Raw genomic sequence first — 26,793 nt, forward strand, 5'->3', positions numbered from 1 at the left:
CTTTAAAGACCTACAAACTCTAAACCTGCAGACAGGAAAGAAACTATAATAAAAACACAACTCCAGACGACCTGAGGATACTGAACTCCCTCTGTGAACAACAGAGAGCTCATCAGATCAGCCAAGGCAAAGTACTATATCGACACCATCACTGAAGCCGCACACAGAATCAGAACGGGTTCAAGACAATCACTGAAGAGGGTAATTGAAGTGGCTTGGGGGCTGATGCTGTGGGGGAGATGGACTGAGAGGAAATGCTTTCCTGGCGTCCTGCATGAGGTCAGCTTGACCCTGTAGGGAAGTGTCCCTTTTTTGACATGGCCACACCCACTTTTTGCATGGCACATGATGCAATTTTGACTGAAAGTGCACTGGTTTCCTGCTAAACAGGTGCCCAGTGCCAGATCTATTTCCCTAAAACTGTACAATTGTTCCTTAACTGGCAATTCATTTGCCCCCCTAATAACTCCCCAGTAAATGGTCCCCCTGGTGTCTAGGGCATGCGTACCAAAGAGGGTCCCCAAGGGCTTCAGCATGGTTTGCACCACCCTCAGGGAACCTTAACCTAGCACATGCAGACTGAGTGCCATTGCAGGCTGCGTGTCTTGGTACAGCTAAAAGTGAAAACACAACTTGGCACACAACCTGTGTGCCCCGTCCCTTAACACTACGTGCCATATATGTAAGCCACCTCTACAGCAGGCCTCACAGCCTTAAGGCAGGGTGCATTATATTACATATGAGGGCATATCTGTCGAGCAGATATGCCCCTGCTATGTGTTTGTCGAGTCTTAGACATAGTGAATGAACAGAGAAGTCATTTTAAGTACATGCGCTGCACACATTGGTCCATGCGAGTTCCCCAGCAACATGATGGCTTCACTGAAATAGGGATGTTTGGTATCAAACATCTCATATTAATAAACCCTCACTGATGCCAGTGATGGATTTATTAATACGTGCCCCTGGAGGGCACCTTAGAGCTGCTTCCTGAACACCTACCAACTACCAGTGTGCAGACTGACTAGTTTTAGCCAGACATGCTTCTTGACAGCTAGGATCAGAGCCTTCGCTCTAGGCAGTCAGAAACAAAGCCTCCTCTGTGAGACATGTTTACACACCCCACCCAAAAAATTTAAGTAAGAATCTGCATTCCAAGGCAGGGTGCTTCAAAGAAGCCCTCCGCCCTTGGTTGGCAGATCTGGCTTCACTCAAAAGATAGATGCCGACCGTCCTGCCCCAGGGCCCAAATGGCAGCTGGACAGGCAGGAAAGTTAGCATTCAGAGAGGTGGGTCCACCCCTCAGGTCAGTACCACCCCTAAGGTGCGCTGCTGATGGGGACACAACATTTAGAAATCTGCCATCTTGGTGTTGGCAGATTTAGGAACTCTGGAACAGGTTTATGCCCACTTCCCACAGGAAGCAGTCGTATAGGTGGTGCAGTGACCCCAGGGGTAAGTAGCCCATTGGCTACTACCCTACACTCAGTACAGTATTTAGGGAAGGCCCTAGCAGCAGAAAATCAGATTTGCGCTGACCTACAAGGGAGGACATTCAAGAGCCGCAAAAGCAAAGCCCAAGGAAGAAGCACCTGACTTCGCCCCAGCCCTGCCGGCCTGTCTGCTCTTCCCACCAATTTGCGCCAAGTCAACTCGTCCTGAAACCAGAAAGTATTACTCTTGCAAAACGTTATTACCTGATCGTGTTGATTCTGGTGCCTAAATACATATAAAGATACTTGTAATTTTTGTGAACTGGTGTGGATCTCCTTACTGAGTCGTGTCTCTCATTTATTGACTGCGCGCCTATGATAAATGTCTAACACTCCTCTATAATTACCTCCTCAAAGAGCATCTTCCGAGAGCAAGCCCCTACCCACTAGTAAGGGAACCCCTTAACACCTTGCACTCTTTGCACAATATATCCCATTTCGATATATCATATAAGAGCCAGCTTGCCAAAGACCCCTTGCCAAAAGAGGACCGGGGTTACTGATCCATTGATAGCAGGACCTGGTGCTGTCTATAAGGGACCTGTTGCAGTCTAATCGGCAACCCTCTGGTGTAGCCTCAGAAGGATGAAACTGATGAGACTGTCTGGCAGGGATGGAAATGGCCAATTAAGTCACTTTCATTAAAGCATTCTAGGGAGGAATCAGCTTCTTCGGCAAAAAGGCAGGATCCATCAAAAGGCATATTCAGAAAGGATGCCGGCACATCTCCAAAAAAAGCCAGTGGCTTGCATACACAAATGGCAACAAAACACAGCACTAGTGCCAACATCTTGCACCAACCAATCACATATTTGGCTGCATCCTGGCAATCTTTAACGGTTATTCACAATGAAGCCCTTAACTCCTTCGGGACTGCCGGTTAAGAGTTTGCTGGCTATGTCTCAGCAGAGGCATACTGTATTGACCGACCTAAAGGCTAGGCTGGAGAACGAGTACATTAGTTTGGTGAATGCTGCAATCTTTTCGATATGCCAGAGAGAGACAAAGGGTGTAAAAAAAAAAATGCAGTCTGGCTTCCTTAATTGCTTCGACCTACTGCAGCATCGCTGATGGCCTGGGGAAGTTGAGGCACATTGGAAACAGTTGCAGATTCGGCCACTCAATTGGGGATCAGGAGCAAGATCGATTGCCACTTTTTTTTTTTTTTTTTTTTTTACACCCTTTCGACTTCTCTTAAGACAGAGTGGTAGGTTGGGTTGAGATGTGCTTCAACTTCTTATGCTTCTTTTTCGACTTTGACTTCAACTTACTGGACAACTTCACCCGCAAAGAAGATCTGTCATGGGACTAGCCTCAACAGTGGGAAGTGGTCCTCACCTTCGAATTGGAGCGGGACTGGATACGTGGTCTGCGACTTTTCCCGATGTTTGGTGATGTACAGCATCGTGTCACGGCCCTGGATCATCTTTGAAAGCATAAGTGCACATTCTTTGTATGAATTAGTCGTACCAGACCACAATTATCAAAGGCACACCTCGTTCGGACCATTGCTGACATTTGATTCCAACAGTCATGGCATAGCTTCAATCATGTAGACTTCAGCATTATCATGCACAATCGATTACAATTTACAAAAAATCATCAATGGATGAAAAGAGCAGCGCACGAGATCTGTGTTTGAAAGCAGAGAAAGGAACAGACGTTGATCCGCAGGGGTGGTGTTTACATAAGGCTGTGGTCTGTCACTTACAGGGTTTTGAGAAGCAAACGCAAAGCCACGCATCAACACCTAGAGGCCTGGGGCGCACTGCTTTGAAAACGTCCGGATTCAGGCTGGAGCACAGGGAAACTGCAGGTCAGAATTGCTTGTGAAGCCTTTGAACAACATCCGGATGGTGGTAAAATCCTGGTCCTTCGACTTTCAGACTCTGCATTTTCCCTTTTTAAGAGCATCCTATTTTCTGCATTATGTCAGATTTAAGGCCTGAAGAAATATTGCAATTCCCTCATCTTGATGGAACTCCATTGGCTTCCTTGCAGGCTAGAACAATCCTGAAAACCAGCTTTACAAAGCCATCATGACCAACACCCCTCTTTACCTTGCTCCTAGCAAACCGACAGCCAGGATACCTTCTTTCTGCAGACTAAGAAGGGTAAAACGAAAACTTTGCCATTTATGCACCTACAACCTAACACTGCAACCATTTGGGAAAGAGTGGAAAGATTCACCTCTTTAAAGGATATTATTCACAATGCAGTAAAGGTATACTTCTGGATCCAGAATCCAGCTCTTTCTCCTATTGGCCGTATGCTTGATTTGGACTTTGGAGAGCACTCTGCTGTCTTTTGGCTAGGCTTGAACTGTAGAACTAGCATATACATACAAACTTATATAGCTCAAGACAAAGACCAAGAATTCTCACTTGTGCCACTTTTAACTCTTCTACCTGCACAAAATGGGTAAAGAATTTGCAGCAGGGATTGCAATAGACATTAGACTGGCTCCTCCCACAGGATTTTCTTTTCTTGTCGAACTGGAGTATTCAAAGTTGCTGAAGTTGAATTAAATCACAGATCATTGGTGGGCTTTCTGCACTGCTAGCATAAAGACAAAAGGGTGTATCAAGAATGTCACATTTACTCTTGTGTTTCACTATTAACATGTTCCATTACCTTACTGTTTGACACACTAGATGTCCTAAGGGCAACGGGTATGCACAGACATGGGTCCCCTGGCCACTATGCCACAGGACGTAAGCTATACCTCACTGGCGAGACCAGAAGGATGAAACCAGTTTCGGGTTCATTGTATTTCTGTCTAGAGGAGACCTGGCCTGGAAGTTTGGGCCAGAGAGCTCCTACTGGAGCAGGGCTAGGATTATTTTGCATTTGGTAGATCTGCCTAGAGTGGCATAGTGGGCTAAAATAAATGGACTGGAATAAGACCAGGGCGACTGTCAGTGCTGATATTTGATCACACATTCCTTCCAGCTGTGACAACAGGTTTACTGGAGCAGCAGGGCAGTCGGGTTATTTGGCTCCAGTTGCATCAACTCACACTGGTGTTCTGGGCCCACAGAACCATTAGACACCAAATTGGATAACTAATACCTCCTCTCAAGTACAGGAGACACTGACTCTCAGTGTAGCAAAACAGAGCAGTACAAGCCTTACTCAAGGAGGTGAGGTGTGTTACACGTTCAGAATATAGTTTACACTGTAATTCCAGCTAATAAGATCAATGTCTAGTTAATTCATTACTTTATAAAAGAAATGCACTTCAATACCACAAAAGTATATAAGCTACATGGTGAAAACCACCCCAAACTCCGATGGGGATCACGCTGCTTGCGTGCTACAAATACAGAACAAGCAATTACAAAGCTGGAAATTGTGCATGTCCTGGGGCAGGAACTAAGTGTTCAAATGATAGGTTCTTCAACCGGGCATTCGTATCCAACTACAAATGTTACCAAGATGCCCCCAACAGGCTTCTACAGCGGGGGCACGGACGAAGCAGTCTCACTTGCAATTACAGTAAGGAGCTTACCCAGTCTCCCTCGTTGTTGATGTACAAAATATTTCCTTATGTTGAGCAAATGCCTGGAGTGTCTTTGTGCTTCAAAGCAGTTGACCTTCACAAAGCCCACAGACACCTCGTTTTCAGCAGGGATGCCACAAAGGGTTTCCTTCTGTCGCACTGGTAAATTCCTCCCCACAGACAATTGATCAAAGACACGATCACAATGCTAGGCCCTGTTGCAGAGTTTGGCAGGGAAAGTGACAATCCAAGGGCTCCCATTTCTAGCATCTCCGTGCACTCCACCACCCTGGCATATGTCTGGTCAGGCCTGGCCTGGCAGTTCGGGCTGGACTGTTCCCATGGGGAACAGGGTCAAGACTGATTTGCATATGGCTGGGTCCAAACTGGAATGGCATGGGCAGCAAAAAAACGAAGTATTTAGGCCCAGATCTCTGTACTGGGGGTGAATGTTTGACATTGTTCAGCATTCCGTCCATCACTTGTTCTTTTTGCATTGGTCAGGAAACTAGTACATCGTTGAACAGTCCACAGGCTGAGGAGGCCAGACCTTTATCATTCCCTGATGGATAGGCTGATCCAATGAGGATGTCTATTACCTTTAAACCCTGGGAACACACCCGATCCTTGGGCACATTTGTTGTATGTTCACTGTGTGATCAATTCATGAGGAGTGTCTGCTGCCCTCTTCCCCTGTCTCGTGTTACCTGTCTGCGCTGTCCCCAGAGTGGAATGTCATTTAACTCTAGGCTAGGATGCTCTCACCATCGCCTAACAGAAAGGCAGGGGTCTTCCCAGCAGAGGAACCCCGAGCTAAACAAAGCTAAGAAGATAAGAGTTGGTGCCTTCGTCTAATGCCCCTAGCTTCTATAAGGACTAGGGAAGGACATGGGGAGCTGGACTGTGCAATAGGAAAGATCCTGCTCGATTTGCATTAAACACAATGGCTCACCAATCGGTCTCACTCAGTGAACACACTCACTCCCGACACACAAATTCCAGGCATGACAGAGGAAAAATGCAACACTTAACCAGGTGAGAGCTGATAGGAAACCCCTCCCAAGAAGTGCATGGTTAATTCTGCCCCACTGTGCATGATAAATGCTGCCACCACCTTTAGTGTACTGCAGTCTGTGTAGCAAGTGCGTTCCCCTTCGAACTCACAGCTACGCGCTGAGATCTCAATCCATGTATGCAAGGAGATCCTCAAAAGACAAGAGTCAGCCATATTCACAGTAGTAAAAATCGAAAGCTTTCAAGTGGCCTACCAGGAGATCAACACAGGGCTGAGAACCTCGCTCTCCACAGCCAAGCAGAAGACTTTTCCAATACCATCACCTTGTTATTGGTACTTAATATCACTGGATGTAGGATTTCAAGGCTATCTGCTCGAAATGTTGGTCCAAACCAGGTGTTTGGTGAAAAGTTTTGACGGATTCCTTTATCACGTAATTTAGAAAGCTTGAACATTTGGCTTCTGGAACTATCAACCTGAAAGTACTTAACGACAAAGCTACCAGATGGTCTTCCCTTAGCCACATCTGAGTTTCTACAAAGGTATAGGAATTCTTTCACTTTCTTGATGAAAGAAATTCTAGAGATGGCTACCAAACTGAGCATGAAGGAATTCATTATCATCCAAGTGAATGGTCTCATGGCTCACAAATGTTTGGAAGTAGGCTTAGTTTGTTACATCCTGGGTTGAGATGGTGGCGTGAATGTTATCAGGGGCCGCAAAGGTTTCACCATGGTGCTCCCACTATGGCACCCTAGGTGAAGAAGAAAGCAGTCTTGACCAAGCCAAGGTGGCTAGAGACTGGTGACATATCTCTGATTCTTTAAGCAGAGGCATAATGTCCTCTGTCACATACAGTAGATGGTCTGGGTTAAAAATGGGGTTGATGACAGATCTGTCAGAAACATGATACTGAGGGGGTGCATACAGTCATAGATAGACCTCTATTGATTTCAACATCCTCCTCTCCTACTGTCCTCTTGATAGGCTACAGGTCTCCAGGTTCATCCACATAAAGTGGAATGGAGTAATGATTTGCATGATTCATCTTCTCTTAACAAAACTAGATATTAATTTACCAAGGATGTATAACCCAACTAAAAAAAACATTTAAACCGTGTTGATATCGAGACAGACGCAAACAGAGGAAATACACCTCCAGGAGCTAGCAAGAACAAGGTTCAAAGATGTGTATACTTTTCAAATAGTATAATGACAAAAAAATAAAAATGGTGCCAGGAATCAATTTATAAATATGACAGTAAAAAGCACTAAATAACATAGTTACTAAACAGTAAGAGTTAAAATAGCTGCCTCCTTAACAACAGACGATGATTTTACCTCTACAGGTTATCTGTCTACATCATGCAAACCCGGGTTAACAGCTTTTGCTGCTGGTTCCATATTTTTAAATGAAGAAACTGCACTGACAATAGATCAATCCAGCACTAAAAGTGGATTTCATTGAAATTTGAACCACTTAAATGTTGGTAGAAACCAATGAGACTAAAGAGGATGCTAGATCACAACTTTTTACTTTTTAATCATGAGAAAGAAATAAGAGAAGGGTAGTAGTTAGTGGGCCACTGAGGAACTTGGAAAGATAGAGGACAAAAAAACAACACAGATTCCTTTGAGCAAGAGAGAAGGAAGGGCATAATAAGGGAAGAGAAGAAGGCCATTTAGGAAAAACACTAAGTGTAGAGAAAAGGAGACATTTAAAGATACAGAAGGGAGAAAAATCTGAAAATGTTAAAATGTGTGCCCACTTTCAACCTTCGAGGAACGTGGATTCCTCCCCATCCTCCAAGAAGTGAAGCAGGCATTTTCTTTACCCTCATTCAATGCCAGGGATTTATATGGATGATAAAGTCCCTGGAGTAAGGCTGAGGAAGTGGAAATCACTTAGCTGTAATCCTGCGTCTTCATCATGATTTTTTTATATTCAGGTCATGGACAGGAAACATCTCCAGCTACATGCAGGACTCAGGAAGACTTTAGAATGAGGAAACATTTTCAGCAGAGAGGAAAATCTTCACTGTCACTTAAATGTAGTTTGGTTCACCTCCTGCTTTTGAATCCAGTCCAGTAGGATCTTAAGTCTCAATGAAGTGTCTTTTCTGTCAGTTTCTAGCAAAAATTCACCAATTTATCATTCCTTTTTCCAATTGTTTTTTGATACTTATGTTTTAGATAGAGATTGTCTCTGCACTGAATGAAAACAGAGAGAACAGTAATAGGCCGATGAAGTGCTACAGCCGAAGGACCCACTAGGAATAAAGCCTTAGGGTCTTTCTCAGTATTACTTCCAAAAGAAGGGACACTGTACAAAAAAATGAGGATCAAGAAACAAATGAAAAACATTTTGGCAATCAGAAAATGCTGGACAGCTATTAGAGACACCAAAGATAGTGAATGGTCATTAAAATATATCTTTCGTTAAGATTTATTTCATGTGAAAAAGTGAAAAGGCAGAGTCCAATGCTGAGAGACCCTACTCATAAGCCTGAAAATTAACTGTCTTTCAGCTGTCAATGCAATGCATTCTACGACAGGTGGTTAGCCGAGCTGTCTTTTAATGGCGTTTTTTCTCTGAGAGACTATGCTGAATATATGCCAAGATTTTGCACTTTTCGGGAAAAGTATAAAGCACATTTTCCAGATGTCTGAACATCTTGCTTTGTAAAGTGTTCCGTGATAATGCAGAAAGGCAGAGGTTTTCTTCAATATAATTATTATTGAAAGTTCCTCAATGGAGAACAGAAATGTAACAGAGAAAACCAAATGTACCCAAGTTTAACATTTGAACAGGACTAGATAAAAATAGCCCACCGAAAACAGCAACTTAACATATCATGCACAATACGACAGTGAGCCATAAACTAGGTCCGAACTACTACCATGCTGACATAAAAGTGTTCTTTGATCGATCTATATAACCATGTTAAGAATCGGTAACAAGAGGTATTACAGACAACTTTGCTGACAAGGTAGACCTAAAAATATACACACATAAGGAGGACACGTAACAGGTGGACCTGGGCTAATAGAGAGAAGGATACAGAGCAAAGCCCATAATAAATGAGTGGTAGACAAATATGATTAATAGAAAGAGAAGGAAAATGTCACTTACCCAGTGTACATCTGTTCGTGGCATGTAGTGCTGCAGATTCACATGCTATGCATTATTCCGCCATCTAGTGTTGGGCTCGAAGTGTTACAAGCTGTTTTTCTTTGAAGAAGTCTTTTCAGAGTCACAGGATTGAGTGACTCCTCCTCTCGGTCATACTGCGCATGGTCATCGACTCCATTGTTATATTGTTTTCCCACAAAAGGTTGTAGGAAGGAGTGATAGAGTATAATAATATAAATGTTGTATAGAAATAGTAAATAAGAATAGATGTCCATGCGAATGTAAATGTATCTACATATGTACAAAAGATGAAAAAACTGCAACGACTAAAGGCTTCCGTGGAGGAGAGAGGGTGCATATGAATCTGCACCACTACATGCCAGGAACAGATGTACACTGGGTAAGTGACATTTTCCATTCGATGGCATTTGTAGCTGCAGATACACATGTTATGCATAGACTACAAAGCAGTTACTTTCCCCAACATTGCGGTGGCTAGTCTGTAGGAGTTGGAGTTGTTTGAAATAATGTTCTTCAGACAGCTTGACCAACATTGGCCTGTTGCTTTTAAAATACATCTACACAATAATGTTTTGTAAATGTATGAGGAGTAGACCATGTGGCGGCTTTACATATGTCTGCCATTGGTATGTTTCCTAAAAATGCCATAGATGCACCTTTCTTTCTAGTGGAATGTGCTTCAGGGGTGATTTAAAGTTGTCTTTTTGCCTTAATGTAACATGTTTGTTGCATTTAACAATCCATCTTGCTAACCCTTGCTTAGAGATGGGATTCCCCTTGTGTGGTTTTTGAAAGACAACGAAAAGCTGTTTTGTTTTTCTGAATTCTTTGGTTCTATCTACACAGTACATTATCGCTCTTTTGAGGTCAAGAGAATGAAGGGCTCTTTCTGCAACTGTGTCTGGCTGTGGAAAGAAGACTGGCAATTCCACTGTTTGGTTTATGTGAAAAGGTGATACCACTTTTGGCAGAAATGTGGGATTTGTTCTAAGTACAACTTTATGTTTGTGTACTTGGAAAAAAGGTTCTTCAAGAGTGAATGCTTGTATTTTACTAACTCGTCGCAATGAAGTAATGGCTACTAGGAAGGCAACCTTCCATGTTAAGAATTGAATCTCACAAGAATGCATGGGTTCAAAAGGTAGGTCCATGAGTCTGGTGAGTACAATATTTAGATTCCAAGTAGGAATAGGTGGTGTTCTAGGGGAAATAATACGTTTTAATCCTTCCATGAAGGCTTTTATAACTGGAACTCTGAAGAGAGAGGCATGTTGAATAGTCTGCAAATATGTTGATATTGCAGTAAGATGGATTTTAATGGATGAGAAAGCTTGATTTGATTTCTCCAAATGAAGTAGATAGCATACAATATGTTGTTTTGATGCTGTAAGTGGATCAGTATTTTTAGAATGACAGTAGTAAACAAATCTTTTCCATTTGTTAGCATAGCATTGCCTAGTTGTGGGTTTACGTGCTTGTTTGAGAACGTCCATGCATTCTAACTGAAGTTTTAGGTATCCAAATTCCATGACTTCAGGAGCCAAATTGCTAAGCTGAGAGCACTGGGATTTGGATGTCTGATTTGTCCCTTGTTTTGTGTTAACAAATCCGGTCTGTTTGGAGTGAGGTACTACTGACAGGTCTAGGAGTGTGGTGTACCAATGTTGTTGTGCCCACAATGGGGCTATGAGTATCTTGGTGAGAGAGATCTCAAGTAGTTTTTGACCAGAAAGGGAAGTAGTGGGAGAGGAGGAAAAGCGTAAGCAAATATTCTTGACCAGTTGATCCACAGAGCATTGCTCTTGGATAGAGGATGTGGGTGCCTGGATGCGAGGTTTTGGCATTTTGCGTTTTTTGCTTGTTACGAATAGGTCTATTTCTGGTGTTCCCCATTTTTTAAAGTACTGTTGAAGTACCTGAAAGTGAATCACCCATTCATGTGTCTGTTGGTGCGTCCTGCTTAGGAGATCTGCTAGGTGATTGTGTATTCCTGGAATGTATTCTGCTAATAGATTAATGTGATTGTGAATTGCCCATTTCCATATTGTTTGGGCTAGAAGGGACAGTTGAGATGAATGTGTCCTGCCCTGTTTCTTCAGGTAATACATGGTCGTCATATTGTCTGTTTTTATCAGAACAATCTTGTGTTTGAGAAGGGGTTGAAACTCTTTTAGGGCAAACAACACAGCTAATAATTCTAAATAGTTTATGTGAAAATTCAGCTGTTTTGAATTCCTTTCCCCTTGAACGGTAAGGTTGTTGAGATGAGGTCCCCAACCTATCATCGATGCATCTGTTGTTATTGTGGTCTGAGGCACAGGGTCCTGAAATGACCGCCCCTTCATTAAATTGCTGTGATTCTACCATTGAAGGGACTTGTGCGTTTGGTGGTCCAACAACCCTAGATCTTGCAATTGACCCTGTGCTTGAGACCACTGCTGTGAGAGGCACTGTTGTAGTATCCTCATGTTTAGTCTTGCAAGCGGTACTATTGCTATGCAGGATGCCATCATTCCTAATAGTTTCATGATAAATCTTACAGTGTATATTTGATTAGGCTGCATTTGTGGTATGAGATTTTGGAAAGCTTGTATCCTTTGTGCATTTGTATAGGCTAAGGCTCTTTGCATATTTAAAATAGCACCTAGGTAAGGTTGCACCTGTGCTGGCTAAAGATGGGATTTTTGGTAGTTGAGAGCGAACCCTAGTGTATGTAGGGCCTCTATTACGTATTGAGTGTGTTGTTGGAATTTTATACAATTGCTTGATTTTATTAGGCAATCGTCTAGGTATGTAAATACATGTATTTGTTGCCTTCTTAGGTAGGCTGCCACTACTGCTAGACATGTTGTGAATACCCTTGGAGCTGCTGTTATGCCGAATGGTAGCACTTTGAATTGATAATGTTTTCCTGCAATAACAAAACCTTAGGTATTTTCTGTGAGCTGGATGGATGGGTATATTGAAATACGCATCGTTAAAGTCTAATGCAGTCATGTAGTCTTGTTTTTGTAGTAGTGGGATGACGTCCTGCAGAGTTACCATGTGAAAGTGTTCTGACAGGATAAATAGATTTAGGGATCCGAGGTCTAGGATGGGCCTGAGAGTGCCATCCTTTTTGGGAATGAGGAAGTATAGTGAGTATACTCCTGTTCCGTGTTGAGAATGTGGGAACAATTCTATTGCTTGTTTTAGTAGTAGCGATTGTACTTCTTGCTGTAATAGAACATTGTGTCCCGGGGAGTTTGTGGTAGTTGGAGAAATGTTTGGAGGGGCAGAAATCAATTCTAGGCAAGCCATTGCAGATAATTGACAATACCAAATGGTCTATGGTGATGTTTTGCCAGTGGGAGTTGAATTGCTGCAGTCTGCCCCCCACAGGAGATGTGTGTGGTTTAAGGATGGCAAATATGTCACTGTTTAGATGGGGTAGTGGCTTGTTTTGAAGGTTTGGAACTTGCCTCTGGTTCTAAAGTATTGGCCTCTGTAAGACCCTCTAAATCCCCCTCTCTAGTACTGCTGTTCCCCTTGTTTTGCCTGGGAGGTAGAAGCCTCAGTGGACTGTGGCTTGAATCCTCCTCTGAACTGTTGTCTGCAAAAGGAGCCTCTATAGGGTGTTGTGTATAATGCTTCCATTGTTTTGGCAGTGTCTGAGTCTTTCCTCAGTTTTTCTATGGCTGTATCAACTTCTGGGCCAAACAGTGCTTTTTATTAAAAGGCATGTTGAGCACGGTCTGCTGGATTTCTGGTTTAAAACCGGAGAAACATAGCCACGCATGTCTACGTATAGTGATGGCAGAATTGACACTTCTAGCTGCTGTATCTGCAGCATCAAGGGCAGACCGTATTTGATTATTGCTTATGGCCTGACCCTCTTCCACAATTTGTTGTGCCTTTTTTAGTGTTCCTTTGGGAGGTGCTGTAAGAGTTCCTGCATCTCGTCCCAGTGGGCTCTATCATACCTTGCTAGCAAGGCTTGCAAGTTTGCAATTCGCCATTGGTTAGCAGCCTGTGTCGCTACACTCTTGCCAGCAGCATCAAATTTTCTACTCTCCTTGCAGGGGGATGAGCATCCCCTGATGACTGGCTATTAGCCCTCTTTCTAGCCGCAAATACTAAAAATGAGTCTGGAGGAACTTGGTGGGTAATATAAACAGGGTCTGTAGGGGCAGGTTTATATTTTTTTTTATCAATGCGTGGTGTTATCACCCTAGCTTTGACTGGCTCACTAAATATTTGTTCTGCATGTTTAGTCATGGCAGGTAGCATTGGGAGGCACTGATATTTTGAGTGCGCGGAGGATAGTGTGTTAAAGAGAAAATCCTCTTCTAGGGGTTCAGAGTGCATAAGCACCCCATGGTACGCTGCGGCTCTTGAAATAACCTGCGAGTATGCAGTAGTGCACTCTGGTGGAGAAGGCTTAGATGGGTATAAATCCGGGTCATTGTCCGGAACAGGATCTGGATCATAGAGATCCCAAGGATCAACCGTATCACCATGTGAATACTGGGAATGAGTTGGTGAAGGCAAAGGTGGTGGGCTAGTGGGTGGTGGCGAAAAAGAAAGTCGCGGTGAATGAGCGGGAGAAGTATGGATAGGTAATGGCTTCTCTTTCTGTTTATACATTTTGGCTGGTGGTGGAGCAGTGTCTAAATGTTCCTGAAAGGCCAATTTCCTCTTGGTCCATAGAGGAGGTGCAGTAATTATTCAGCCAGTCTCTTTATGGATGTGAATCCGTGATTGTCTTTCATCCATAATATCAATGATAGGTGGACCTCAGTGTCCTCAGAAGGTCTATCAGACTGTTCTTCCAGTGATTTGGAGCTCAGTTTACGATGGCTTGAAAGTCACTGCTGTTCTTTGTAAGAAGACTTTTTCGGCTCCGAAGATGGTAGCTTTTTTGAGGCCAGAAAATACAGCTGGTTGTTTCAGCTCTGAAGCAGGGTGTCGAGGCTTCGACGCCGAGGAGTGAGGACGCTTGCTCGAGTCGGAAGTGGAACTCCTGATGGATTTACTCGACTCCTATACCGACGGAGGAGTGGCCTTTTTCAACGCCGAACCCAAAGTTCGGTTGACAAGAGTTTATTTTCGGGTCAAACCATGGCTCTCTGGCAGTGGTGTACCCAAGGCCTTTGAGGACTTTTTAATAAGTGGGCGTAGGGGCAGATGTACTCACGTGCTGACCAGCAGTGATAGGCCAATCTTCTTCTGAGTCTTGTTCGAAGTTGGTGTTTCTGATGGAAATCGCTGTCTGCGCCTGTTCTTCCTCCATGATGTCGAGATGTTTGGTACTCTTCTATGCAAATTTCAATCTTCTTGCTCTCCGATCATGCAGGGTCTTCTTGGATCGAAATGATCGACAGGCCTCGCTATCTTCCTCTTTGTGGTCGGGAGAAAGACATAGATTACAAACAAGATGTTGGTCTGTGTAGAGAAATTTTGCGTGGCATCAAGGACAAAATCGAAATGGAGTCCGATCCATCAGGCTTCGACGCAGTAGGACTGAACAGGCCCGAGTAGGACGCACGCGGCCATTAGGGCGACATTTAGTTTCCAACTGTACTATCGGTTCGAGGCTAGGTGGAAATGCAATCGTAACAATACTGACGATTAAGGGAGCTTTTCTAAAGTTTTCCGATTCGAAACCTTGGCACAAGAGGAAACACGTCTGAACCCAACAACGGAAAGAAAACAATCTAACAATGGAGTCGATGACCATGCGCAGTATGACCGAAAGGAGGAGTCACTCGATCGAGTGACTCCAAAAAGACTTCTTCATAGAATAAAAAATATGTAACACTCCGAGCCCAACACTAAATGGTGGAATAATGCATAGCATGTGTATCTGCAGCTACACATGCCATTGAACAAACAGATTCAGCTTAGTACTTTAGGAGTCCAGGAGGTAAATATAAAACAATTGTGCCCTTCATTTTATGGAGCTGCCTTTAAATGGTGCTGAAAGGTCTTGTGCAAGCAGGCAGAGGTTTGCAGCTCATAAATGTGGATGCAATTTAGTGCTGGGGGAGGTGGTAGAGAAGTGAAATTATCATACATACCACACCATAGCACTCCTGCAAAAGATCTGAATCGCTTTTATCATAGACTGCCTTTAAGAATTCACTAGCTAAAAATATTGAAAGCAATTTTTTTTTTACTCCCTAAAGCACCAATAGCTCATCTAACAATGATTACCAGTTAAAGTTTGGCTAGGACGGTACTCTTACCTGGCACTGTTCTGCATTGGCATTCTCATCAATCCTTAAATAGGTGAAAAGATGGAAATTCAGGAATAGTTCAAGGATGTCCAGCATAAGAACCATTTGTGAGAAGATGAGCACACGTCTCCCCTCCATCTTCAGCTTCTGCAGTAGGACAGCTAGAGCCTCAAACTTGCCTTGATTTAAGGAGAGGCACCATAGAATTACAAATGCACTGAAATAAGATACACAGCCAGTGATTCACTCTTCTCTCAGCGGCTCAACCTACCAGAGTCATGCTGGACCAGGCGCAGGTCAGGGAACTGCACCCAGTGGGGTGTAGTCATTGCCTGAAGCTGCCGCAGATGTGGAGCGCACTGTTCCCGCAGACCTAGTTCCAAGAGCCGCATTCTATGGGAGTGTGCAGGAGAAGGGTTCGAGACGTACAGGGCTGGAGGAGCGGCAACAGCAGGAGGCACTGCACAGAGAACCCTGGGAAATGACAGAACACACCACAGTCACTCAAAAGGGGTCCTTTAAAGTGAACTAAACTTTAACTGCAGGACACTTAGAACAAGAGGGGCAACTGATGAAGAAAAGAAACAGCCATGATGCACGGCTTATAGTCACAGAATCTCCGTGTCACAGTTTTGCTCTACCCAATATCCCAATACCATTCAAGCATTAGGTCATTAGGAATCTTAGATTTTTAAGTGCCTCAGCTCCAGGTTACTCATGATGTTGCAAAATTCAGTCAAATATTACAGCAACGTTCGCTTCATACTTCAAGTCAATGTTTTATTAACGGGGGCAAACTTTTAACTCTGCATATTATAAATGTGGACAATATCAAAGCATATAAGCAGATTATTGTCTGACCGGCCAAATGTTAACTACAGGTCTCTCAATTACTACTCTAACTACAGACTACAAAAACCAAGTTCTCAAATTTCTAGAGTACATTTCAAACCATTGTGGAACTTGTAGAGCTGAATTTACAATATGATATCCATGATTACATAGTATCAAAATGCAAAGAGTAAACCTATTTTTGGGAAATACGTTACTCATGCATGTATTTTGGAAACTTCAGGTTTTTAACAACAACCTGTCACGAAATTCACTTTTCATGCAAGTCACAAATGTAGCGCCTAACCAGGTTGCAGTTAAATTGGCAATTTCCCCAAGTCCTCTAGTATGCAAAAGGCCTTCTAGATTATGGGACAAGATTAGTTAGAAACATTGGCCTCACAATACACTGCCACCATAAAACTCAGACTTACAATCACAGACACAACACCAGACGTGCATATGAACATGTAGAATTATAACTCGATAAGTCAATATTGTCGTTTTTTTACACAAAGGGTTTGCAAGTGACATCCAACAGACAACGGAAGCAAACCTTAAGTTGTCTAGGTTATTTAGAATCTTTATTTGCAGCTTGAAACTCCTCTAGATTCACAAGCTGCGTATTATCCCACCATCTAGTGGTTTGGTTCAGAGACTGAGAATATAGCTAACATTTTTCCTTTGTGGGCATTGAGCACAGGTGGCGCAGAACGTAAGACTACAATGCCCCATCATGCAGTAGCTATATTCTTCCCCTATATTCACCGTTATACATCTACAATTTTATGTTATATATGTCCTATTCCCTCAAACACACTGACCTTACTCAGATGAACAGGGCAGGGATTGAGTAGTGATGGAAAGCCATGCAAAACATTGCCTCAATCCCCTCTCCTGTTGTTGTATGGAAATTAAACATTATTCACAACCCTAACGGCCTCTATTTTATCCTCCCTCTATCCAGATATTAAAACTGACCTGTTGTCCTGTCACCCAGTATCCTCAGCTTTGTTGGCCAAAATATCTAGAATTACCTGGCCTCCAGCCACCCTCTGCAGTTTTACGACTCACCCAAAGGTGTATTCTCTACTCCCCGTTGGAGTCAGTATATGCCTGCATGGAATTGAGGCTGCCAGGAAATGTCAGCTGGCAGAGGCAGAGTGTTGCCCACATTCTCCTGTCTCTCCCTGCCATGTTGTTAAAACCCGGGAGAGGTGAATGAGACTGACAGCTGTCATTCTGTTGCTCTGCTTATGTGTCTTGAGACCAAACGAGGCAACATCAGGGAAACAAGTGCACCCCATGGTGGCATAACAGTTGAAAAAGAGTTTTTATTTTCCCACTGTTACACTGAGGAAATGAAAACCCAGATTTAGAATTTGGAACTGTATAATTTTTTTATATTTATAGAGCGCTTACTATTCCTAAGTTGCACGATGAAGCACTTTGCTACAGGTGTACCATGCAACTCTGTGGTGTCTTCGTTTTGAACCCATGTGGGAAGTGTTTTCATGTTGTTGGCGATAACCACATGGTTATCGTGCTATAAGACACATCGCTTAGCAGTGTGATGAAGACAGAAGTGAATAAGAGGCTTGCAGTTTATGGTTTTCAGTAAGCTGGCAGCTTTTAGCAGCTGTGCAGATCCCTTTATGGTCCACTCACTAGTTACTGGGTAGTCCATTCTGAGATATTTTGTTTAAAGTTTTTGGTCCTGAGCAGGTGTAAGTTGGAGAGAGAAATGGTGTAGAGACTGACAAGTATGGGATGATATTAACATCATCCCATACTTGTCAGTGTGAGGTGTTAAGAAACGGAAGAGCGGCAAATGGCAGATCTCTTCAGTTATTCCATGTCTGTTCAGTTGGTGATGGGTGATTTAATGCTGTGAACACGTAAACTAGTGCGTAATGGACATAATCCATAGACTCTTATAAGAGTGTAAAAATGTCAAGCAGTAACATGGAATTATCATAAAGCCTGCATAGACTAAAATTGACTGCTCGACCGCAGCGTGTTATTGTATTAGTGTGGCTCAGGATGACTATCTATTGGAGGGATCTGAAATTCCTATCACCAGACGCCCATGACATACTGTTTGGGGTCAAGGGGTACACATTTTCAAGTTTAATTTATCTGATGGACAAACAGGCACAACACTCTGAAGCACCGACTGTAGGAGGCTGGATCAGTATATGGTGTACACCTATAGGTGAGGCACCCTGTACTGAGTCCAGGCAACCCTTAGTGATAGTTTAAGTGGTTCCAGATACCAGAGCTCTCAAAGGGTAGCTGTGGAGAGCAGCTAAAACTTATCAGAGAGGGTGAAAAGCAATTGCAAATACCACACAAGTCAGTCAGGGATGTACACACAAAAAAGAACCACACCAGCATTAGAAGAATAATGTATCATTTATTAAAACACAGGCACACAAAACATACTTAGAAACAGGTAAGTAAAATCATAAAATAGCATGGGCCCCTATGAGGAGTCCGAACAATATATTTAAAAAAAGAAAAATGGGATGTGACGTTCAGGGCTGGGGAAACACTAAAACACCAAAAGTAAGTAGCTAGGATTATTCAGGCGCCAGTATGCAGAGTTTTTTACCCCTGGTCAGGTGTTAATAGGATAACATGAGGAGTCACGGTTGGAATTTTCATGTTTTAGGACCCTTTCCAGAGGACCCTGAGAAAACCCGCTGGTACAAGGAAGGTTCAAGAATACCCCCACACGTGGATACCCAGAGAAAGGGAGTACATACACCAGGCAGCTCAGGTGCATAGGGGTGAAGTTGCGACAGAACCTCCTACTGAAGTAAATGGGGACCTCGGTTGTCCAGATGCTGTCGTGAACCAGTGGACTAGGTTGGTGGAACCCAGGCGTGTATTCCGGATGAAGAGGACCTGAGGAAAGAGGGGATAGAGTCCAGATCACCCGGAGAAGCCCAGGGTGTGCAAGAGGGCAATGCCCACCCTTTCTCAAGATGCTTTTTCAATAGACGGTTGTTGTGGAAGTGCAGCTGTGGTATCCAGGCGATGCAGGAAGATCCCAGAAGTCATCCATAAGCGGTCCCACACCAGTCATCGGATTGTAGAGGGGTCAGTGGTCAGCAGGACCACCAACCAGGCTTGGTAAATGCAAAAAAGCGTCGCAAGAAGTGTTGCAGGATTTGAAAACCAGCAAGTTCCAAGAGACTCATTCTTTGGAGGTCAGTCAGGGCCAGCCCTCAACAAGCAGGAGAGCCAAGAGAAATCATTGGAGGTCCCAGGAGGGCCCTCTGGCAGTAGGCACAGGGAGTTGCAGGGAGGCCTCAGTAGCACAGTGAAGATGAATGGCCACGTCACAGGAGATGCAGGGAGGATGCCGTTCTTGCAGCTATGTGGTGCTGGAGACTGAGGCTTCTCAGCACTAGGAGGTTTTCGGGCTGAAGAAACAAGCAGCCTTGCCAACGACAAAGATACGGTGCACAGGGGTTTTAACCAAGTAGCCCCAACTAGGAACTACAGACTCCAAAGATGCAGAGTAGGCAGATCAGACCTCTGGAGAGCTACAGAACCACCACCTGTGTTGCAGAGTCTTGAAGAGTACACGGGACAGCAGGATCGACAAACTGGTTGTCGACGTTAAGGTGCCTTCGGATGCAGGGGAGTGATTCCTTCACTCCAAGGGAGATTCCTTCTTGCCGTCAAAAGTGCAGGTGTAGTCCTCGTAACTCTGGAGGATGCATGGCCACAGATGTTGCAGAGTCCTTGCAATGCACAGGGACAAAGTTGCAGTAGGAGCCCTCCTACTAGTTGCAGTCTTGTCTGGGTTCCCAGTGAAGTCCAGCAGTGGTTCCGGTGTCCAGGTTGCAGAAGTGTCTTGCCGACAAATTGAGGGTCCCCACCTTCAGGGGAGCCCTTAAGTAACCCAGAACGGGGGTTGGGCAGCTGCTGCAGTGACCCACGATGGGGGGGAGGGAGGGGTTGGGTGTTGCATGGCAGGGATGCTATGCTGGTGGACTGCCAGTCAGATGCTCCCAGGGGCCTCTGCTCATCTTAATTCCAATATGGCAGAATCAAGTGGCCTCCTGTCAGAGCTCTCTGCAGTAGCTGGACAGGGGGGTGGTCACTCCCTATTTCATGCCAGAGTGGGAGCCGGGGGATCCTGCACCGAAGTAAACCAGTTTATGCAAAGAGAGCACCAAATGCGGCCTTTAAAGCAGACTGGTGGAGTTCAGGAGCACCCTCACCCAGCCCAGACACCTATTTCTAAAGGAGATGTGGTAACACCCTCCTCTACAGGAAATCCTTTGTTCTGCCTTCCCCTGCCCGTGTTAGGCTCAGCAGCAGGAGATCAGAGCAGTGTCTGGGGTTGGCAGCAGCACAGACTTGCGTGCAGACCTGCAAGGTTGAACAGGCAGAGATGGGTGCTCCCCCAGGGAACCCCCAGAGTAAATGGTATCATGCAACTAACACTGGAATCAGGGTCGTTGCATGATTCCAACATATTTACTACCAAACATGCCTAGGTTCGGTGAAGCCATTAAGTAGTTGGACATCTTGGGTTGACCAGTGGCCACTACACACCTTAAAATCGCTTCCCCACAATGACAAAGCCCAAGAAATGGAGTCTGGGATTTGTAGGGGTAACTCTGCTTATGCAGGGGTACCCTCACACTTCGAACCATGCACCCTGCCCTTGGGCTGAAGGGCCTCCCATAGTGGTGTCTTATAGGGACAGAGTGTAGTGGCCATGATATTAGGTAATACTTATATATGGAGTGAAAGGTACATGCGCCATTTCACACAGGCTGCAATGGCAGACCTGTAGTCACCATTTACTGGGCTCCCATGGGTGGCATAATACATGCTGCAGTCAAAGGGGAACTACTGGTGTACCAATCCCTAGCTACCCAACTACCATATACTAGAGACTGACAGGGATACACTGGTATGCCAATGGTGGGGTGTAAAGGTTATGTGTCAACTACATTTAGGGGACGGAACATCGACCCTGGGGTCCTGGTTAGCAGGATCCTATTGTACTGACACCAGGCAGGGGAGGTCACTATATCAGAAAGATCCTACTTTCCTACACCGACCCTTTAGCTGCCCGCTAACAGCATGGATCTGTGAAAGCATTGCCTTCCGCGAACTAACGCAAATTTTTTATTTTTATGTTTTGTAGCTATAATTGATTAATATAAAGCACTTCCAATTGGAACCAGCATTGCAAGAAAATGCAGTGAGCTCATCTTGCATTACTGACAATGGCTCCAGTACAAACAAACAAAGCAAAATAATATAAATTTGAGGCCATGTATAATACTTTCAGAATTCTGCCTGATTAGATAAAAGAAGCCTGAACCGAGGTTTTTTTGCTCTCAAAATAAAAAGTACACAAAAAAGTCCAACATAAATAAAGCATGTTTCTAAGCCTGCACAACTTTAGATACCATTTCTTTGAGGCACCTTTCAGCAAAATGTGTTTTATGCATGTCAATATTTTAAGAAGAAAACCGAAGGTGAATCAGTGCACAATAATTACGGGTAACATGAAATAAGTCAGGGCCCAACTATTAAAGAAAGACACAATCGTGTAAATATATTTTATTGTGCAGACTTAGGACTTTCAGGAATTTGCAAAGGTGTACTGAAATATGAATTAAAATCATATTCACAGCAAACTTTTTTGAATTCCATTTACGTGTAAACAAATATACATGGACACAAGTTTGAATCCCAGTGGGTTCACTCAGTCTTTTATCCTTGAGTCGTTAACAGATATCATTGAGTTGGGTAAAAAAAAAAAAAACATCAGTTATTTCAGTCTAGCTGCCGAGAGATCCTAAGGTGAACATACCGTTTACAAATACATGTTATATTATGTTATATTTGCTCATGCGAAGGTGTGATGAGCAATTGCAAATTCACTTTACCTACGCCCCATTTTTTCTCAATCAACAAAAAGGTCTACTCCTGCCCTTGCCAAGAGTAAACTTTCAACCTTTTTGAGCATATGAAGGGATTGGTGAGGAGTTGGTGAATATCTTTTATTGTACAAGTTAGTGGCTGTGCACAGGCGCACAGGGCATTCCAACCTTAGAACTACCACTACTGCCAGGCACTGTGCGTACATTTGCAGAAATTTGGAAAATCAGAGTCTTGTTAGAATCCAAAACCCGATTTAATATGACCATAATCAGAGGGGCTGTTATCAGAGCTCTGATATAATGAGAACAACTTAAAACAGAGCTCAGAGAGAGGAGGCATGCAGAGGATGCAATGTAAGTATATGGCTATTAAAAAAAAAAAAAAGAGCAGGCAACAATGCTTTCATACTAATAAGGCAGTACTATGTTCAAGCTCCCAGGGTAGCACATCTTCAATCACTATGAACTCTGAATTTGTAACCTGCCAAGTCCACTCAAGCTCCTAGATTGCAATATAAAACAGTCCACTGACTTTTAAACACCTTCTTTTATTACTTTCCCTCTGCCATCCTCTGTTCATCTGCCAATCTCTACCCACTTTTCAACACTCATACCGAACTAAAGCCACTCAGGACTAATACACAGTAGTGGGTTCCTAGGAAAGCCTTTCATAGCAAAATATGGATGTGTCTCCAGATAAAAAGCCTAAACACAATCATAAATACCTGTGTTCTAATTTAACATCTGAAACAAATTACAAACATTTTAGGAGACAAATGACCACAGCCCTCTAGGTATAGTGTACCAATAAAGAGGTATGATGTGTAAATAGTTCAGGTGTCATCTTAGAAGGGGACAGGGCTTTCTCTAAAAATCCGAAGTTCTCTGCGCGTGGAAGTGTGGTTGAGAAGCTTGGGCCAAAGGGGAGTGTTAGACATTTGTTCCATGCACACAGTCAATAAATAACACACACACCCTCAATAAGGAGACCCACACTCATATTTGTATATATTTTTTCACATCATGAGCTTTGTTATTGGGTAAGTGTTGGAAGCTGGCTCTTTATTCATTATGTCAAAATTAGATATACTGTGCAAAGCGTCCAGGGGTTCCCTTACTAGTGGACAGGGGATTGCTCTAGCAATCCCAAGGTGCTCTATTAGGAGGTAGTGTGGTTGAGCAGCCTTAGGCTTAACAGAGAGGAGTGTTAGACATTAACCATAGGCACACAGTCGGTAAATGATACACGCAACTCAACAAGGAGATCCACACCAATTTACAAAAATAGCAAGTATCTTTATATATGTTTAGGCACCAGAATCGTTTTGCAGTAGAAATTATCACAAGTTTGAAAAGTCGACAGTGAAATTCTCTGAGGCTGCAATGTTACCCTGTGGGAGAAAATAAACATATACGGCAAACAGGTACTCCACAGCAACTTACAGGACCAAACTTCTGTCCCACTTAAGGTAAGCATGGGGCAGGGTCCCTGGCCACACCAAGTGGTCAACTGGGCACAAATGGGGCAGCCAGGTGCAGTGGTGCTGTTGAGCATGGGGTGCCCTGTTCATGTGAATCGTTCTGGGCAAAAATATGCTGCAGGTAAGGACTGGGGGACAAGTCAGGGTGAACCACCAAGTGGGTTCAGTTCTTGTGATGCTCCGGGAAGTAGGGACACCTGTGGTCCTCTTATCCTCGGTCCAGGTGCAGAGGATTCTTGGACCATCGGGTTTCCGTCACAGGTGGCAGTCGCAGTGGAGGGGGCCCGCAGAAACAGGCTGCAGGCGTGGACTGGGATTCCAATCTGGCTGAACCGACAAGTGGGCTCAGGTCTCATGAGCCTTGAGGAAGTAGGGACACCAGTGATCCTCTTTTCCTTGGTCCAGGTGCAGGGGTGCAGAGGACCATCAGGTTGCTGTCGCTGGAGGCAGTCACACTTGAGGGTGGACTGCAGAAGGAGGCTGCAAGCATTGTGGTGAAGTCCACAGTGGGCAAACTCAAGATAAGTTTTATCTCTGGAGGACATGGGATCCACGCTGACACTGTTGACTCACTTCACCTTGGGCTCGGAAGCTCAGGTGCAGTGGCACTGTCCGCTGTCGGGTTTTGGCGGTCCTGGGTCAACTCAGGGTTCCTTAGGTTACCTCCAAGATGCAAGGGAGCAGATCTGCTATTCCATGGAAGGTCCTGGTTCTTTGGGGAAGCCTGGCAGTCCTCCCAGGCTTTTGGAGGCTCAGGCAGGTGCAGAACAAGGCGTCTTTTGCTTGACTGTCGAAGTCAGCAGGCAGGTTGGGCAGAGTCAGTCAGTGGTCTTCAGTTCTCGCTTTTGTGTCTCTGGAGTGTCCTTATTCTTCAGGTCAGCAAGATCTGATTTTCTGATGCCAGGGACTCCCATCAATAGGGGCAAAACCCTGTCCAAGAGTTCCTAATTAAGCCGTCACCAAGTTGGAAGATTTCTAAATGTTGTGTCCACATCAGGCCACTCACCTTAGGGGTGGAAATAACCAGAGTGGTGTCACGCCTCTCTGACTACTAATTTTCCCACCTGTCCTGGTGCCAAATGGGCCCAGGGGCAAGGGTGTCTGCATCTCCCTTCTAAGTGAAGCCAGATCTGCATACCAAGAGCAGTGAGCTTCTTTGAAGCCACCTGCCTTGGAATGCAAATTTGCAGGACATCTTGTTAAGAGGGGTGTGTTAACATCCCTGCCAGAACAGACTTTGTTCCTGACCGCCCAAGAGGGGAAGCTGTCTCCCCTTGGGGTGATGAACATGTCTGTTAGTGGCAGGCTGGCTAAAACTAGTCAGCCAGTATACCAGCAGCCGGTAGGTTTTCAGGGGGCACATCTAAGGCACCCCCTGGGTGCAGATATTAATAAATTCATCACTGGATTAGGGGAGCCACCATGCAGCTGGGAAACCAATGTGCAGCACATGCATTTAAAATGGCTTCCCTGACCTTTTATGTCTAACACTCAAAGACATAGCATGGGCATTTCTGCTCTGGCAGATGTGCCCACGCATGTAATATAATGCACCTTGCTTTAGGGCTGTCAGGCCTGCTGTAGGGGAGTCTTACACATATTGCATGCAGTTTTAGGGGCCATGGCACATAGGCTGGGTGCCATGTCGTGTTTTCACTTTTAGCTGCACCAAGGCACGCAGTCTGCATGTGGTAGGTGAGGGGTCCCTGATGGAAACAATACATGCAGCAGCAGCCCTTGAAAGGTTTCTGACCCCCAGGGGTGAGAACCTTTGCTCTTGGGTATACAGAAACAAAGCCTGCTCTGGCAGGAGTGTTAGCACACCGGTCCAAACAGGATGACCTGTGAATCTGCATTCCAAGGTGGGGGACTCCAAAGAAGCCCACCGCCCTTGATATGTAGATCTGTCTTCCCTCAAATGAGAGGATGCCTACCCCAATGCCCCATGGCCCATTTGGCACCTGGATAGGAGGGAAAATTAGTAGTCAGGGAGGTGTTTCACCCCTTAAGTCAGTCTCACCTCTCTAAGGTGAGCTGCCTGATATGGACACATTTAGAAAACTGCTATCTTGGTGATGGCAGAAATAGGAACTCTGGGACAGGGTAATGCCCAACTCCTACAGGAAGTGGTCATATAAGGTGGATAGTGACCCAAGGGTAAGTAGCCCATTGGCTACCACCCTGCACTCCCCGAAACACTCTTAAATTCAGTATTTAGGGAGCCTCTGGCACTAGGAAATCAGATCCCACTGATCTGAAGAAGGACACTCCAGAGATGCAAAAGCAAGAAATGAAGACCGGCAACAGACTCAGCGCCAACCCTGCCAGCCGCCTTGCCAACTTCAACAATCGTGCCAAAGTCACCTCGTCCTCCAGCTGCTGAAAATTCCAAAAGCCAGTGAAGACTGCCAGCCTTGACCCCAGCACTAGGGAACTCCCGTAGAGTTCCGGCGCTGGTCTCCCGCAACCTTGCAGGCATCCAAGAACCACTGAAAAGGACTCTGAACTGTCAAAATCACTGCCAGACAGTACCGCTGGACCCTAGCTTCCTAAGCCTGTGTTGAAGTGAGCCAACAGTGCCTACCTGGTTCTCAGCCTCTACAGAGACAAAATCCATAATGGGTTTCCCCACTGCAACATTCACTCTAACGCCTGCAGTCTCTTTGTGCAGGCCCCAGTCAATCGCAACCACCTCTGGTGATGGCAACCCAGACGGTCCACTGCACCTTTGCATCTAGACGCCCGGACCGCGGGCTTGTGCGACTGGAGCCCATCTGTTGGTTCACCTGGACTGGTCCCCCAGCCTGCTTTGTAGGCTCCCTTCACCGTGACAGCCGTCAGTGATGGACACCAGACGGTCCACAAGCAGTCTTTTTCCAACTGGACCAGTTCTCATTGACTAGCATTGAGCACCTGACACGCACTACACCTCTGAACTCGGCCACCCCAGTGCCACCTGATGTGACCTGCTGATGTGGTCCTGAGCCTTGCCCAATACTCACCTTAAGTCCAGTGTTCTTTGTTCCCCCATAGGATGAGACTGTAACTTGCAAATATTGCACTGTCGACTTTTCTGAACTGTAAAGATTTCTCTTGCAAAACGTACTTACCTGATCATATTGATTCTCATGCTTTGCGTAAGTCTGCCATCTAGTGTTGGGCTCAGAGTGTTACAAGT

General features: G+C 44.7%; 1 protein-coding gene and 1 non-coding gene across 9 annotated transcripts in view; both read right to left on the bottom strand.

Annotated features, from left to right (window-relative positions):
- EP400 (E1A binding protein p400) overlaps positions 1 to 26,793 on the bottom strand; it is a 601,391-nt gene that overhangs the window by 255,011 nt on the left and 319,587 nt on the right. For all 8 annotated transcript variants that reach the window (XM_069215336.1, XM_069215331.1, XM_069215335.1 and 5 more), the window contains 2 exons: positions 15,654 to 15,856; positions 15,392 to 15,561 (listed from right to left, as the gene is read on the bottom strand). In XM_069215336.1, the coding sequence (XP_069071437.1) occupies positions 15,392 to 15,561; positions 15,654 to 15,856 (373 nt within the window). The remainder of the gene's footprint in view (positions 1 to 15,391; positions 15,562 to 15,653; positions 15,857 to 26,793) is intronic.
- Positions 7,767 to 7,905, bottom strand: LOC138266774 (small nucleolar RNA SNORA49). The gene has a single exon (XR_011199697.1). It is a non-coding gene; the product is annotated as a small nucleolar RNA SNORA49 (small nucleolar RNA).

This window comes from Pleurodeles waltl, chromosome 11, assembly GCF_031143425.1.
Source record: "Pleurodeles waltl isolate 20211129_DDA chromosome 11, aPleWal1.hap1.20221129, whole genome shotgun sequence".
Taxonomy (NCBI): domain Eukaryota; kingdom Metazoa; phylum Chordata; class Amphibia; order Caudata; family Salamandridae; genus Pleurodeles; species Pleurodeles waltl.